At 41.8% G+C, this 12,377-nt stretch overlaps 1 protein-coding gene across 1 annotated transcript in view; it reads left to right on the forward strand.

The window, feature by feature from the left end:
• The window catches only part of LOC121585588 (SRC kinase signaling inhibitor 1), a 52,018-nt gene extending 44,172 nt beyond the window's left edge, over positions 1-7,846 (forward strand). Inside the window, exons 15-19 of the mRNA XM_041901914.2 lie at positions 56-371; positions 4,620-4,756; positions 4,907-5,062; positions 5,284-5,400; positions 6,249-7,846. Coding sequence (XP_041757848.2) covers positions 56-371; positions 4,620-4,756; positions 4,907-5,062; positions 5,284-5,400; positions 6,249-6,407 — 885 coding nt within the window. The 3' untranslated portion in view covers positions 6,408-7,846. The remainder of the gene's footprint in view (positions 1-55; positions 372-4,619; positions 4,757-4,906; positions 5,063-5,283; positions 5,401-6,248) is intronic.
• Positions 7,847-12,377: the final 4,531 nt, after the last annotated feature.

Here is a 12,377-nt window from a genome sequence, read left to right on the forward strand (position 1 = left end):
GCAATATATTTCCAATATACAGTATTTGGGTTGACAAATATGTGTGGTTGTATAGGCTGCAGAGCGGGATTGGGAGGAGAAGCGGGCTAGTCTGACCCAGTTCAGTGCCCAGGACATCAACCGTCTGCTGGAGGAGACCCAGGCTGAGCTGATGAAGGCCATCCCAGACCTGGACTTCGCTGCCAGGCAGATCAATAAGCCTGCTGTGCCCCCCAAACCCCACCCCAAACCTCAGTTCACCACCCCCATCACTACCTCCACCACCACCTCCACCACCACTAGCACCACCACTAGTTCCAGTACTGAGCACCAGCCCAACAAGGTCCAGGTCACTGGCCAGAAGCTGGAGGGGGGCTCACGTCGCGGATCTGGTGAGACTGAATACCACATCCACGTTCTAATATATACAGTGCCTTGCAAAAGTATTCATCCCCCTTGGCGTGTTTCCTGTTTTGTTGCATTACAACCTGTAATTTAAATTGATTTTTATTTGGATTTCATGCAATGGACATACACAAAATAGTCCAAATTGGTGAAGTGAAATTAAAAAAAAAACTTATTTCAAAAAATTATACAAAATAAATAACAGAAAAGGGATGTGTGCATATGTATTCACCCCCTTTGCTATGAAGCCCCTAAATAAGATCTGGTGCAACCAATTACCTTCAGAAGTCACATAATTAGTTAAATAAAGTCCACCTGTGTGCAATCTAAGTGTCACATGATCTCAGTATATATACACCTGTTCTGAAAGGCCCCCGAGTCTGCAACACCACTAAGCAAGGGGCACCACCAAACAAGCGGCACTATGAAGACCAAAGAGCTCTCCAAACAGGTCAGGGACAAAGTTGTGGAGAAGTACAGATCAGGGTTGGGTTATAAAAAAATATCAGAAACTTTGAACATCCCACAGAGCACCATTAAATCCATTATTTAAAAATTGAACGAATATGGCACCACAACAAACCTGCCAAAAGAGGGCTGCACACCAAAACTCATGGACCCTGCAAGGAGGGCATTAATCAGAGGCAACAAAGAGACCAAAGATAACCCTGAAGGAGCTGCAAAGCTCCACAGCGGAGATTGGAGTATCTGTCCATAGGACCACTTTAAGCCGTACACTCCACAGAGCTGGGCTTTATGGAAGAGTGGCCAGAAAAAAGCCATTGCTTAAAGAAAAAAATAAGCAAACACGTTTGGTGTTCACCAAAAGGCATATGGGAGACTCTCCAAACATATGGAAGAAGGTACTCTGGTCAGATGAGACTAAAATTGATCTTTTTGGCCATCAAGGAAAACGCTATGTCTGGCGCAAACCCAACACCTCTCATCACCCCAAGAACACCATCCCCACAGTGACAGTGAAGCATGGTGGTGGCAGCATCATGCTGTGGGGATGTTTTTCATCGGCAGGGACTGGGAAACTGGTCAGAATTGAAGGAATGATGGATGGCGGTAAATACAGGGAAATTCTTGAGGGAAACCTGTTTCAGTCTTCCAGAGATTTGAGACTGGGACGGAGGTTCACCTTCCAGCAGGACAATGACCCTAAGCGTACTGCTAATGCAACACTCGAGTGGTTTAAGGGGAAACATTTAAAAGTCTTGGAATGGCCTATTCAAAGCCCAGACTTCAATCCAATTGAGAATCTGTAGTATGACTTAAAAATTGCTGTACACCAGCGGAACCCATCCAACTTGAAGGAGCTGGAGCAGTTTTGCCTTGAAGAATGGGCAAAAATCCCAGTGGCTAGATGTGCCAAGCTTATAGAGACATACCCCAGGAGACTTGCAGCTGTAATTGCTGCAAAAGGTGGCTCTACAAAGTATTGACTTTGGGGGGTTGAATAGTTATGCACGCTCAAGTTTTCTGTTTTTTTGTCTTATTTCTTCTTTGTTTCACAAAAAAAAATATTTTGCATCTTCAAAGTGGTAGGCATGTTGTGTAAATCAAATGATACAAATTTTTATTTCATATCCTTTTTAAAAATGTATTTTCCTTTATTACTTTCCAACCCCACCTACCCTCCCCTAATTGGAGTAAACTAGTGAACAACAACGCCTAGGCCTCTACTTTCAGCTTATACATACTAAATATATTTTATGGACACAGTCAATTTTACAATAATTATATTTTGTTTGTTTTTACTCCTGATCATTTTCATGATGTCCATCCGGTTTGCCTCTATATGCCATATCCCCCAAACTGTGCTCTTTTTCACAAAAGTTCTCAACCTATATACTTATTATGGACACAGTATGTTTTACATTAGTTATTTTGTTGTTGTTAGTTGTTATTAGTCCCAACCTTCAGCTCCATTTAGCTCCTCCCATCTATCTTTTAACACCATCCATATTGAATTTCTACTTGCCATATATTTCTCAACTGTAGTGTGATGTTTCACAAAAGTTCTGAACCATTCTATTCTCATTGTTTCTACAGATTGTAAATTGAAAAAAAAAACATTTTCGCTAAAAGTATTTTTATATTATTGATCGATTGACTATGACTTTTCAGATCACCCAGTAGTGCTATCTGCAGGGTTAGCTTCAGGTAAATATTGCAATCCTTCAGCCATTCCTGGACCTGTAACCAAAAACAAGCTACAAATGGACAGTACCAAAACAAATCATCTAATGATTCTGTTTCTTCGCAGCAAAATCTGCAGAGCTGGGAAGATTGTATCCCCCATATAAAGAACATTCTATTGGTTGCAATAATTTTGTATAATAATTTAAAGTTTCGAATCCGGCGTCGCATTGCGTATCAGTTCATAAACCATTTGCCATGGAAACGGTACATCAAAAATCTATTCCTAACTATTTTGCAATCTATATGGGACAGCTGTAAATTTTTTGGTCCTTAAATGAAACTGGTATACTTTTTTATTTATCACAATTTTCTTTAACCAATTATGGTCTTTAATGCAGGGCCGACAGACAAGTTCCTTACTTTTTCCCCCTTCCACTTTCCTCTTCCATTTTTGCGGTAATGCTGCAATTAGTGGTTTGTAATTTTGGGTAGAGCAGACATTTCCATATGTTTTTGTTAGCTGCATGTGCAACATAACTACACCAGTTCTACCTATGGTATAATTTACGAAGACTGAACCATTCTTGAACATGGGGTGAGACAATCTTACTAATTTGCTAGAGAACCAGTTCGGATTTAAGTATTTTTTTATTTTACCTTTATTTAACTAGGCAAGTCAGTTAAGAACAAATTCTTATTTACAAGGATGGCCTATACCGGCCAAACCCGGACGACGCTGGGCCAACTGTGCGCTGCCCTATGGGACTCCCAATCACGGCCGGTTGTGATACGGCCTGGAATCGAGCCAGGGGGTCTGTAGTGACGCCTCAAGCACTGAGATGCAGTGCCTTAGACCACTGCGCCACTCGGCAGCCCAAGTATAACTTTTGTATGACCGAAGCTTTTAGTGATAGGTCTAATGCTTTAATATTTAATCATTTCTGTCCTCCGAATTCATATTCATTATATAAATAGGCCCGTTTCATTTTGTATGTCTTGCCGTTCCAAATCAAATGGAATATTTTTTCCTAATATAATTTAAAAAACTGTTTGCTAGACGTAGGCAAGACCATAAGCAAATAGGTAAACTCTGATAATACTAAAGAGTTTATCAGGGTGATTTTAACACAAATAGACAGGTATTTACCTTTCCATGGTAGCAAGATCTTATCTACTTTTGCTAACTTTCTATTAAAATGTATTGGAGTGAGATCATTTATTTCTTTTGGGATATGTATTCTGAGTATATCCACATCACCATCAGACCATTTTATTGGTAAACTACACGGGAATGTAACAATTGTATTTTTTTGTGATCCAATATGTAATATAGTATATTTATCATAATTTGGTTCTAATACAGAGAGGTTAGAAAATGTATCTAGATCCTCTATGAGGCTGTGGAGGGATTCAAGTTGTGGATTTAAAATAAAACATGAATCATCAGCATACAATGACACCTTTGTTTTTAAACCCTGGATTTATAATCCCTTGATTTATTGTTGGATCTGATTTTAATAGCTAACATTTCGATGGCCATAATAAATAGATATGCCGATAGTGGACAAACTTGTTTTACTCCTCTTGACAGTTTAAAACTTTATGAGAAATAGCCATTATTTACTATTTTACACTTAGGGTTACTATACATGATTTTAATCCATTTTATAAGAGATTCTCCAAAATTGAAATGCTCCAGGCATTTATATATAAACTCCAGTCGTACTTTATCAAAATCCTTTTCAAAGTCAGCTATGAATAGCAGGCCTGGTTTCCCAGATTTTTCATAGTGTTCTATTGTTTCCAATACTTGCCTTATATTATCTCCAATGTATCGTCCATGTAAAAAACCTGTCTGATTAGAATGAATAATGTCCGACAATACCTTTTTTATTCTATGTGCTATACATTTTGCTAGCATTTTTGCATCACAACACTGAAGTGTAACCCCATTTTTAAAATGGACAGGATCTTTATATTTCCCACTTGTATCCTGTTTCAGTAATAATGAAATCAGACCTTCAATATTTGTGTTTTAGTTATGACTGAGCTGTCCTATAAAGATATGATATCATTGTATGTTTTAGCGGAGCTGACCGTTACCAGGTATCGTGCTGAGAAACCCTCTAAGTCTCCGCCTCCACCCCCTCCTCGCCGCAGCTTCCCATCAGCCCATGGGCTCACCACCAATCGCAATGGAGAAGTGATCGTCACCACCAAGAAGGTACAGTAAGAGAGAGATGGCTGAGAAAGAAATACCTGCAAAGTACGAAAGTACACATTAATATTTTTTGAAGATAGGCTATTTGGATGTATGGATGTTATAAAGATCTGTCACATAGACATGTTGCCAACCCTGTTTTGTTTTTATAAGAAGCTGGAGCCAGACGACGGAGAGGCGCTGAAGACTCTGGTCAAGCTGAGAAGGACACCGTCTGAAACCCACCGCCCCGCCTCCACTCCCCCCGTCATCGCCGCCTCAGCGATTAAAGATGAGGATGACGAAGAGAGGATAATTGCTGAACTAGAGGTAGGAGTCTGTTTTTTCTTAATGCAATTTACAATGTGTTACACTGGTGCAAAATTGTATACATTGAGTAGCTGCATACAAAATGTATGAGAATATGACATACGGTATGTATTTTGTTCGTTGCAGTCGATGTTCGGTGTGCCTTAGCAATGTGATAACATTGTCTCTGCGACACTCTCCCACACGACACCCCTCACCACCCACCACACACCACCTGACAGATATTTCAGCGAACCACTGTCAAAGTGTCCCCTCCCCACTCACTGCCCAGCACGCTACCGAGGCCCACCCCTGCAGCCCGTACCCTTCCTTGCACCTCAGGCTCCCTGGGAATAAAGGTAAACCTTAAGCCCCCCAAAATGCTCTCTCGTTTTGCAGTGTCTGCGGCCCTACTTCTAACTCTGTCTCCTGTCCTCTCCCCCTCTTTCAGTCACTGCTGTTCCACTGCACTTGTTTCTTAGAGGGCCACTAACATGCCTGTTGATCATGGAGATTCTCCTCTAATTCTGCTTGATGCAGAAGTTCTCTGGGCTGAAAACACGTCATAGTGCTTCTCTTGTCTTATTCGACCACCAAACATCTACTGTCTAATTCCATTCAATCTAACTCCCCTGTCTAACTTCGCTAATGACTCCCCCCTCGCTAATTCCACTGACTGCATTCTACATTCTAATCTGCATTCAGTATTCTAAATAAGCTGTGCTCTAATTCTCTAACAAACTAACTGACAGTCCTGGTTTCTGGGGTGCATATTGGAATTACATGCGTACTGCATGGATTGTGTTAATGTGGAATCATGTATTTAAATTCAAGGTTTAGCTGACAGACTAAGGCAAGTGTCAGAACTCTCTTGCTGCTCAAATGACACATTTATCTCTGTCGAAGGTCTTGTTTTATCGCTCCCAGATCAAAACAAGACTCAGCTCACTAGGGAAGCTGTCAAAACAGCGGTGGTACAGCCGGTTTCAGGTGAACAGCTCCGCACTACTGACAGAAATTGATCTGCTGGATTTGGACCAACTTTCAAAACCCAAACCCTTACATGGCAAAACTGATCAGCTCCAGTGAGACTCTCTGCACCCAAAATGGCATCCTATTTCCTATATTGGTCACTGCTTAGGGCTCTAGCCAAAATGTCATCTCAGATTTGACCATAACCTTCTTCATGCTCTTTGTCCTTCTGTAGAATGCGAGCAACTCACCAGGGGCATCCAAGGGACCCCAGTCAACTGTAGCGGCTAGACTGAAGCACCTCCAGCAAGGCAGCCTGGAGAGGCCCAAGACCAGGAAGCAGAGAGAGGACTTCCCCAAGATCCAGGGCCAGCAGCAGGTATTCCACTTCTAGAATGCCCCTCCTCAGAGGAGTAGCCCTCTTCAGAACAGCTCTGGTGGCCTATGACATTGACAACTGCCCCCTCTCACAGCTGTCTGGGCAACTACTATACTGGGATACAATATGTTATCAGTGGACAATAAGGTGACGAGAAAAGGGTTGGGCTCATCGGAAATCACCAATGTTGGTTGTTACATTATTTGACTTTGAGCTGTGGTTGGATCCAAAATGGATTGTGTACAGAGCGTACTCTTTCCCATTGGCTGGCATTGATGTTTCTGAGGAGGGTAAGGTAGTGGAGGTATTGTGCACTTAATAAGCTAAGTGACACCTAAACTGCACTCCTTGATTATGCCACAAAATAGTTTTACATCTCAATGTCGGACCACTGACTTTTAACCAAGTAGATTATGATCCTACAGTACCACTGTTCTTTGACTCTGCTTCCTTTCCTCAAATCACTAAATCATTCTGTCTCCAGCTGAGTCATTTAAAACCACTGTCCAAAAGCGAGAGGGTCAGGAGATGGAAAAGTAATAATTCTCAGAATATTTGCCCTTGTGCAGCACACCTCCAACGTTTCTCTGGAGCAAATAAGACTGAAGTCCTCCTCCCTCCTCTCTGAAGCAGCAGTCTTACCTGGTTCAGCAGGCACTCCAACTTAGTAGGCTGATCTGAGTGGCCCTGTCCCACCTTAGCCCAAACTGTCCCTCTCAAAGGACCTTCTGGCAGCTCTCAAAGTCAGGTAGAGATAACACAGAAAGCCACTCCGTCCCAGCTAGGACCTGTCCTGAGCCAGTCAACCCAATCCTTGCATTACCCTAACGGGGATAATCCACACTCCATTAGCCAACTAAAATAGAGGCCACTTCATTTGAACTCTAAGAAACAGGACCCATGTGGTACTCTTTAGGCTTAGGGGGTCTATTCACGGGTTATTGGAGTTAAAAAGACTACCCTTTGGACTGAAAAACGCCCCCAAAATATTGCCATGGTTCAACTTGCTTAGGATGGCTGGATTGATGCACTTCTACATGCATCTTTGATCAGATCTTAAAGGTTTTTACCTTGTGTGGGGCAAATTCATCTCATCCACCACCAAAGCTGTAACCACATCCATTTTGGTAAAGCACAAGGTTTGCGCCAAAACACAAACCATACCTCACTCCTTGGGGTGAAGGGGATAGGAGTCAGAAACCACTTGCAATATGTGTAAAAACACAAAAGTATCATACAAGTGCAGAAGATGACTTCCCAGATAGGTCAGTGCACTTCACAACAATTCCCATTAGCGAATACAGTAGTTAGCACATGGCTAAAATGTCAACCTCTATTTGACACTGGAGAAATACACCCCAAGCATTAGTATTCATGTCTATTTCCAACCTGGTCTCAGAGCATTTTGTATTATTCTGTACATAAACCCAAGACACTCCATTTAGTATGATATGTTACGTTTCGTATGGTAAATCAAATCAAATCAAATTTGATTGGTCGCATAAACATATTTAGCAGACGTTATTGTGGATGTAGCAAAATGCTTATTTTCCTAGCTCCAACAGTGCAGTAATATCTAGCAATACAAAAAGTGCAAATCTAAAAAGTTGGTATGTATTCATTTGTGGATGTCCATCATCCATTTCGTATGATATGTTACGAATTGTGGTTACGGTTAGGGTTAGGGGAAGCGTTAGCTAACATGCTAAGTTGTTGCAAAGTTGCTAATTAGCTAAAATGCTAAAGTTGTCCGTGATGAAATTCGAACACGCAGCCTTTGGATTGCTAGACATTCGCGTTATACGCCCACCCATCCACCCCGACCAACCACCCTCCTTTCGTTTTTGCCTTAAGTAACCTTCTGTCTTATGTAACCATACCAAACGTAACATATCATACTAATTTGAGGGTCCCTGATTTATATTTACTCATTTCAATCTAGTCTATGAGACCAGGCTGCTATTTATGCTGTTTGCTGGAAATCACTCAATCGTGTGAGATTGTGTATGCCTCCTAGTGTACCTTCCTTCCCCATCTCCCTTTTGTCATGATGTCAGATACGCCCTCTGAGTCTGCGGATGACATTTATTAGGGTCATTACACTGTGCAAATGTTTTTGTGCAGATTACGCTCATTGCAAGACTGAGTCCTCTCATGGTGCTGATGTATTTTATTAAATGTCTGACCTGACATTTAGTTCAATGTATGATGTTTGTAGCATACAGTAAATACAGTAATATATATCTAGGCAACTGGGTCAGTAAAATGTAGTAAACTGTCTGTGATCAAACAAACAAAAGACCTGTTGAATTTAAACTATATGTTTAACATATGCAAATATTATGAATGAATGTGTTGGAGTCAGTTGAATATATTGGACATACATGCATCTATGTGACCTGTATGTACAGTGTGGGTAAAATAAAACCCCATGGGTAGGCTATTTTGTGTACTGTAATGCATCATGTTAGGTTAATTATTTCAACAATACAAGACTGCTTCAGACATGAACCAATGAGGTCATTTTGAACCAATAGGATTTAACCAAGACTGTACCACAGAGTAACCTTGTTTTTTCCCCTTTATTTTATCCTGAGGGGAAAATGTGCACAAGCTGAAAAATTGTTAACATCAACAAAAGTGAAGTTTGTGTGTGCACAACATATGAATGCCTAGGGGTTATCTGATTTTAAAAAAAGGCTTAGTTGGCATTCTACTATTTGATATCTTAGTCCAGTGCCTGAGGACATTGTGTGGACATGCACTCCACACAGTGCTATAGCTACATTCACTGTTTCAATACCTGTCCAGAAGGAATGCCAACAGGCAATGACCAGGTGCTATCCTTTATATCTCTCCTGAGTAGGTGGACTTTTTGTTTGCCCCTGAATGGATGATTTTGGCATTAATGCCTTTTTCATGATCCAATATGAATTAGAATTATCTGGGGAATGGAGGCTCTCGTGTCTTCTGTGGGTGATGGTGCACCTGTCTGTTCATGTCCTTGTAAAGGATATTTGTGAAACAGGCTCCAAGAGCTACAGATGTACTGGTGTCCCTCGAGGAAAAGATGAGGATCATGTCACAAGATACTTTTCCCTTTTAATTTTACTCTAGCTGATGTAAACTATCCTTTCCCATCCTTTTTAACCCTTGAATGCTTCAGTTGAAAAGACCCAAAATATCATTTGCTGTACCACTTTTTAACCTGTTCTCAGGACATTTTGTAGGATTTGGTACGTACATCTGTTAAGTCCAGATAGTATAATATATTATGTTACTTTTGGTTACATTATGAATGGAATGGCGGTCCTACAATATCATACAAATTAGAGGATGTACAGTACGTCTTACCTGGTCGTACAATAGCATACGAGTTGGATGAAGTATGTATCATACATCTTGCAGGACGTATAGTATTATATGTCTTTCTCTGAGACCAGGTTGCTTGTCGTGTTGGAACAACAAAGGAGAATTACGGGGAGAATTTACGTTGGTGGTTAGGAGAACTAACGTCAAAGGTTAGCATAATTTCCGCAAATGTTTAGGAGAACTAAAATGACAAAGGTTAGGAGAATTTACGTAGCAGGTTACATTAATAGGGTTAAGGTTAGAATTAGGGTTAGGAGAAGAGTTAGCTCAAATGCTACAGTTGTCCCCGATGCGACTCGAAAATGCAACCTTTGGATTGCTAGACGGTCACGGAATACGCCCAACCATCCTACCCAACCAACCTCCCTACTTTCGTTTCTGTCTAAAGTAACTAGACCATTAGTACATATCGTATGTCTTGAGTGGTGCTCAGAAATTCGTATAGTATATTCAAATTAAATCAAATCAAATGTTATTGGTCACATACACATATTTAGCAGATGTTATTGCGGGTGGCTCTGCGGCTCAGAGTCCAGGCTGCACTTCTTGCCCCTAGCTCTCCTTCCACAATTACAAATTGCCCCTCCCTCTCCCCACATTGAATGTCCTGAATGGACATATCTATAACCTCCATGCCCCATGTAGACCAAAGCTAGTGTAGTCATCTACTGCTCTTCATCCCACCCAGTCTATCACACTGTGAGCAGTGGGCCTTCCAAGGACACACCCCAGCCCCATCTATCATGAGGAGAATACAGCCAGAATATAGATGACATTGATCTAAAGCTGCATCAGTGCAACCAGCTCTCTTGGCATCCTTAAAGGCATGCCTCTCCTCTCTTCTCCTACCTCCCTTTGTCTATGCTCTTGGCTTAATAGGAAGTCTGCGTCGTTAATCTTGGGCTTTTGTCTTGTTTCTCCCCGTAACCCTTTTGCCCCGTTGAACGGTTGGACGTGTAAACCAATGTGGCAGCGTTGTGGGGGCCCTTAGACATCTAATCGGAGGGGGAAATCTCTTGTTTGTTAAAGGCCAAGGCAATTAATTAGCATTGGCATCAAATTGCACTTGATGATGTGTCCAAATGTGTCAGCGAGAGAGGCTCAGCGCCGGCTTTTCTCTCTTTGGGTTTGTTTGTTTGGGTCTCCAAGGCTCTATGGAGAAGCCCCTGTAGGTGCAAAGTGACGGGAGGATAATTCAGATCCGTTCATTTAGTCTGGGAGGCAGCCCACTGTCTGGACAAAGAAAGCATCTTAACTGTTTCAGACATGACCAATTCATTGAAAATGTGTGTTGTTTCGGGGTGAGAATGGTCTGGTTGATCCTAACAGCCAATAGTAGATTTGGGTTTTAGCCCTATATGTGTCCAAACTAGCCAGGAGCCGAGGGCAAAAGTACAAACCAAAACGTCATTGACCAATCACAGAGCAAGAATGTATGCCTAGGGTTAACCAGGGTGAAAGCAGAGTTCAGCCTTCACTTATACAGATCATATAACTTGAGGAAACCTATTATCCTGAACTCAGAATATAGCTCCTCCATTACCTACTCCTATTCCTATCCTTCTCTACCTCTTCCTCTCTTCTTCTGAAATCTCAATCCTTATTTCCTCTCCTCTTCTCGATTCACCCCTCCCTCTCCTCTCTTCTCCCAACTCCCCTTCCTCTCCTCTCCACTGTGGAGAGGCTGAATCAGGACAGATTGCCCGTCCTCAAGTCCTGACAGCAGTGCAGTACTGATCACAGCATCACTTCCCCAGTTTTGCCTATGCTCTGCTTAGCGACAGCCACATGGCCCAGATCTTGACACGAGCGCGACGACACCAAACACAGCATCCCCTGTGGCCAGTCAGGGGAAATACACTGCACTGGCTGAAGCATAGCACCCCATGTGACCACATAGATGTAAGATGTAAGACAGCCAATGACCAAGACAGTAGCTCTTGACCTTTGTATGTCTCTATCTAGAAGGGGTCACCAAATAAGTGCAAAGAACAGGGAAAACAAATGTGATTTTAAAACACAATTGAAACCCTTAAGAAGTATGAGAATGCAAAGGAAAAAGCTGCAGACTGCCTTTTCACAGCCACCCTATTGCATTTGGTTAGGTTAGGAGCTGAGATAGAGATCATGTGAGCAATGTTCTCTCTTTTTCCAGGTCTGAGGGCAACTGCTTTATATCCTCTGCTATCATGGTCAGTATGAGTACTGAGATAAACACTGGAGGTAATATGGTGGACAGCAAGATTCAGCACAGGATCCCACTTCTGACACCAAATGTTGCAAATTGAACACATATTGACCCTGAAATCCTAAAGTAAACACTGGTATTCTATCCATAATGTGAAAGGTTCTGGACTTATTAGCACAGTTTTATACACTAGCCAGCATTGTCATCATTGCCACAGCAATATGAAGATTTCCATCCAGAGATTTGATGCGCGACTGAAAAAAATAAAATGAATGTACCACTCCACAAAATGCAAGTCAGATAATCCCACAGAAGCGTTATGTGCTGTCTGAAGCTTCTGGAGGAAAGTGTCAAAATATTGCCACGGAAGCTCTCTGTGCACGAATATATACCACGGGCACAAAAAATATACATAACTGGAGATG

Source organism: Coregonus clupeaformis, chromosome 2 (assembly GCF_020615455.1).
Source record: "Coregonus clupeaformis isolate EN_2021a chromosome 2, ASM2061545v1, whole genome shotgun sequence".
Taxonomy (NCBI): domain Eukaryota; kingdom Metazoa; phylum Chordata; class Actinopteri; order Salmoniformes; family Salmonidae; genus Coregonus; species Coregonus clupeaformis.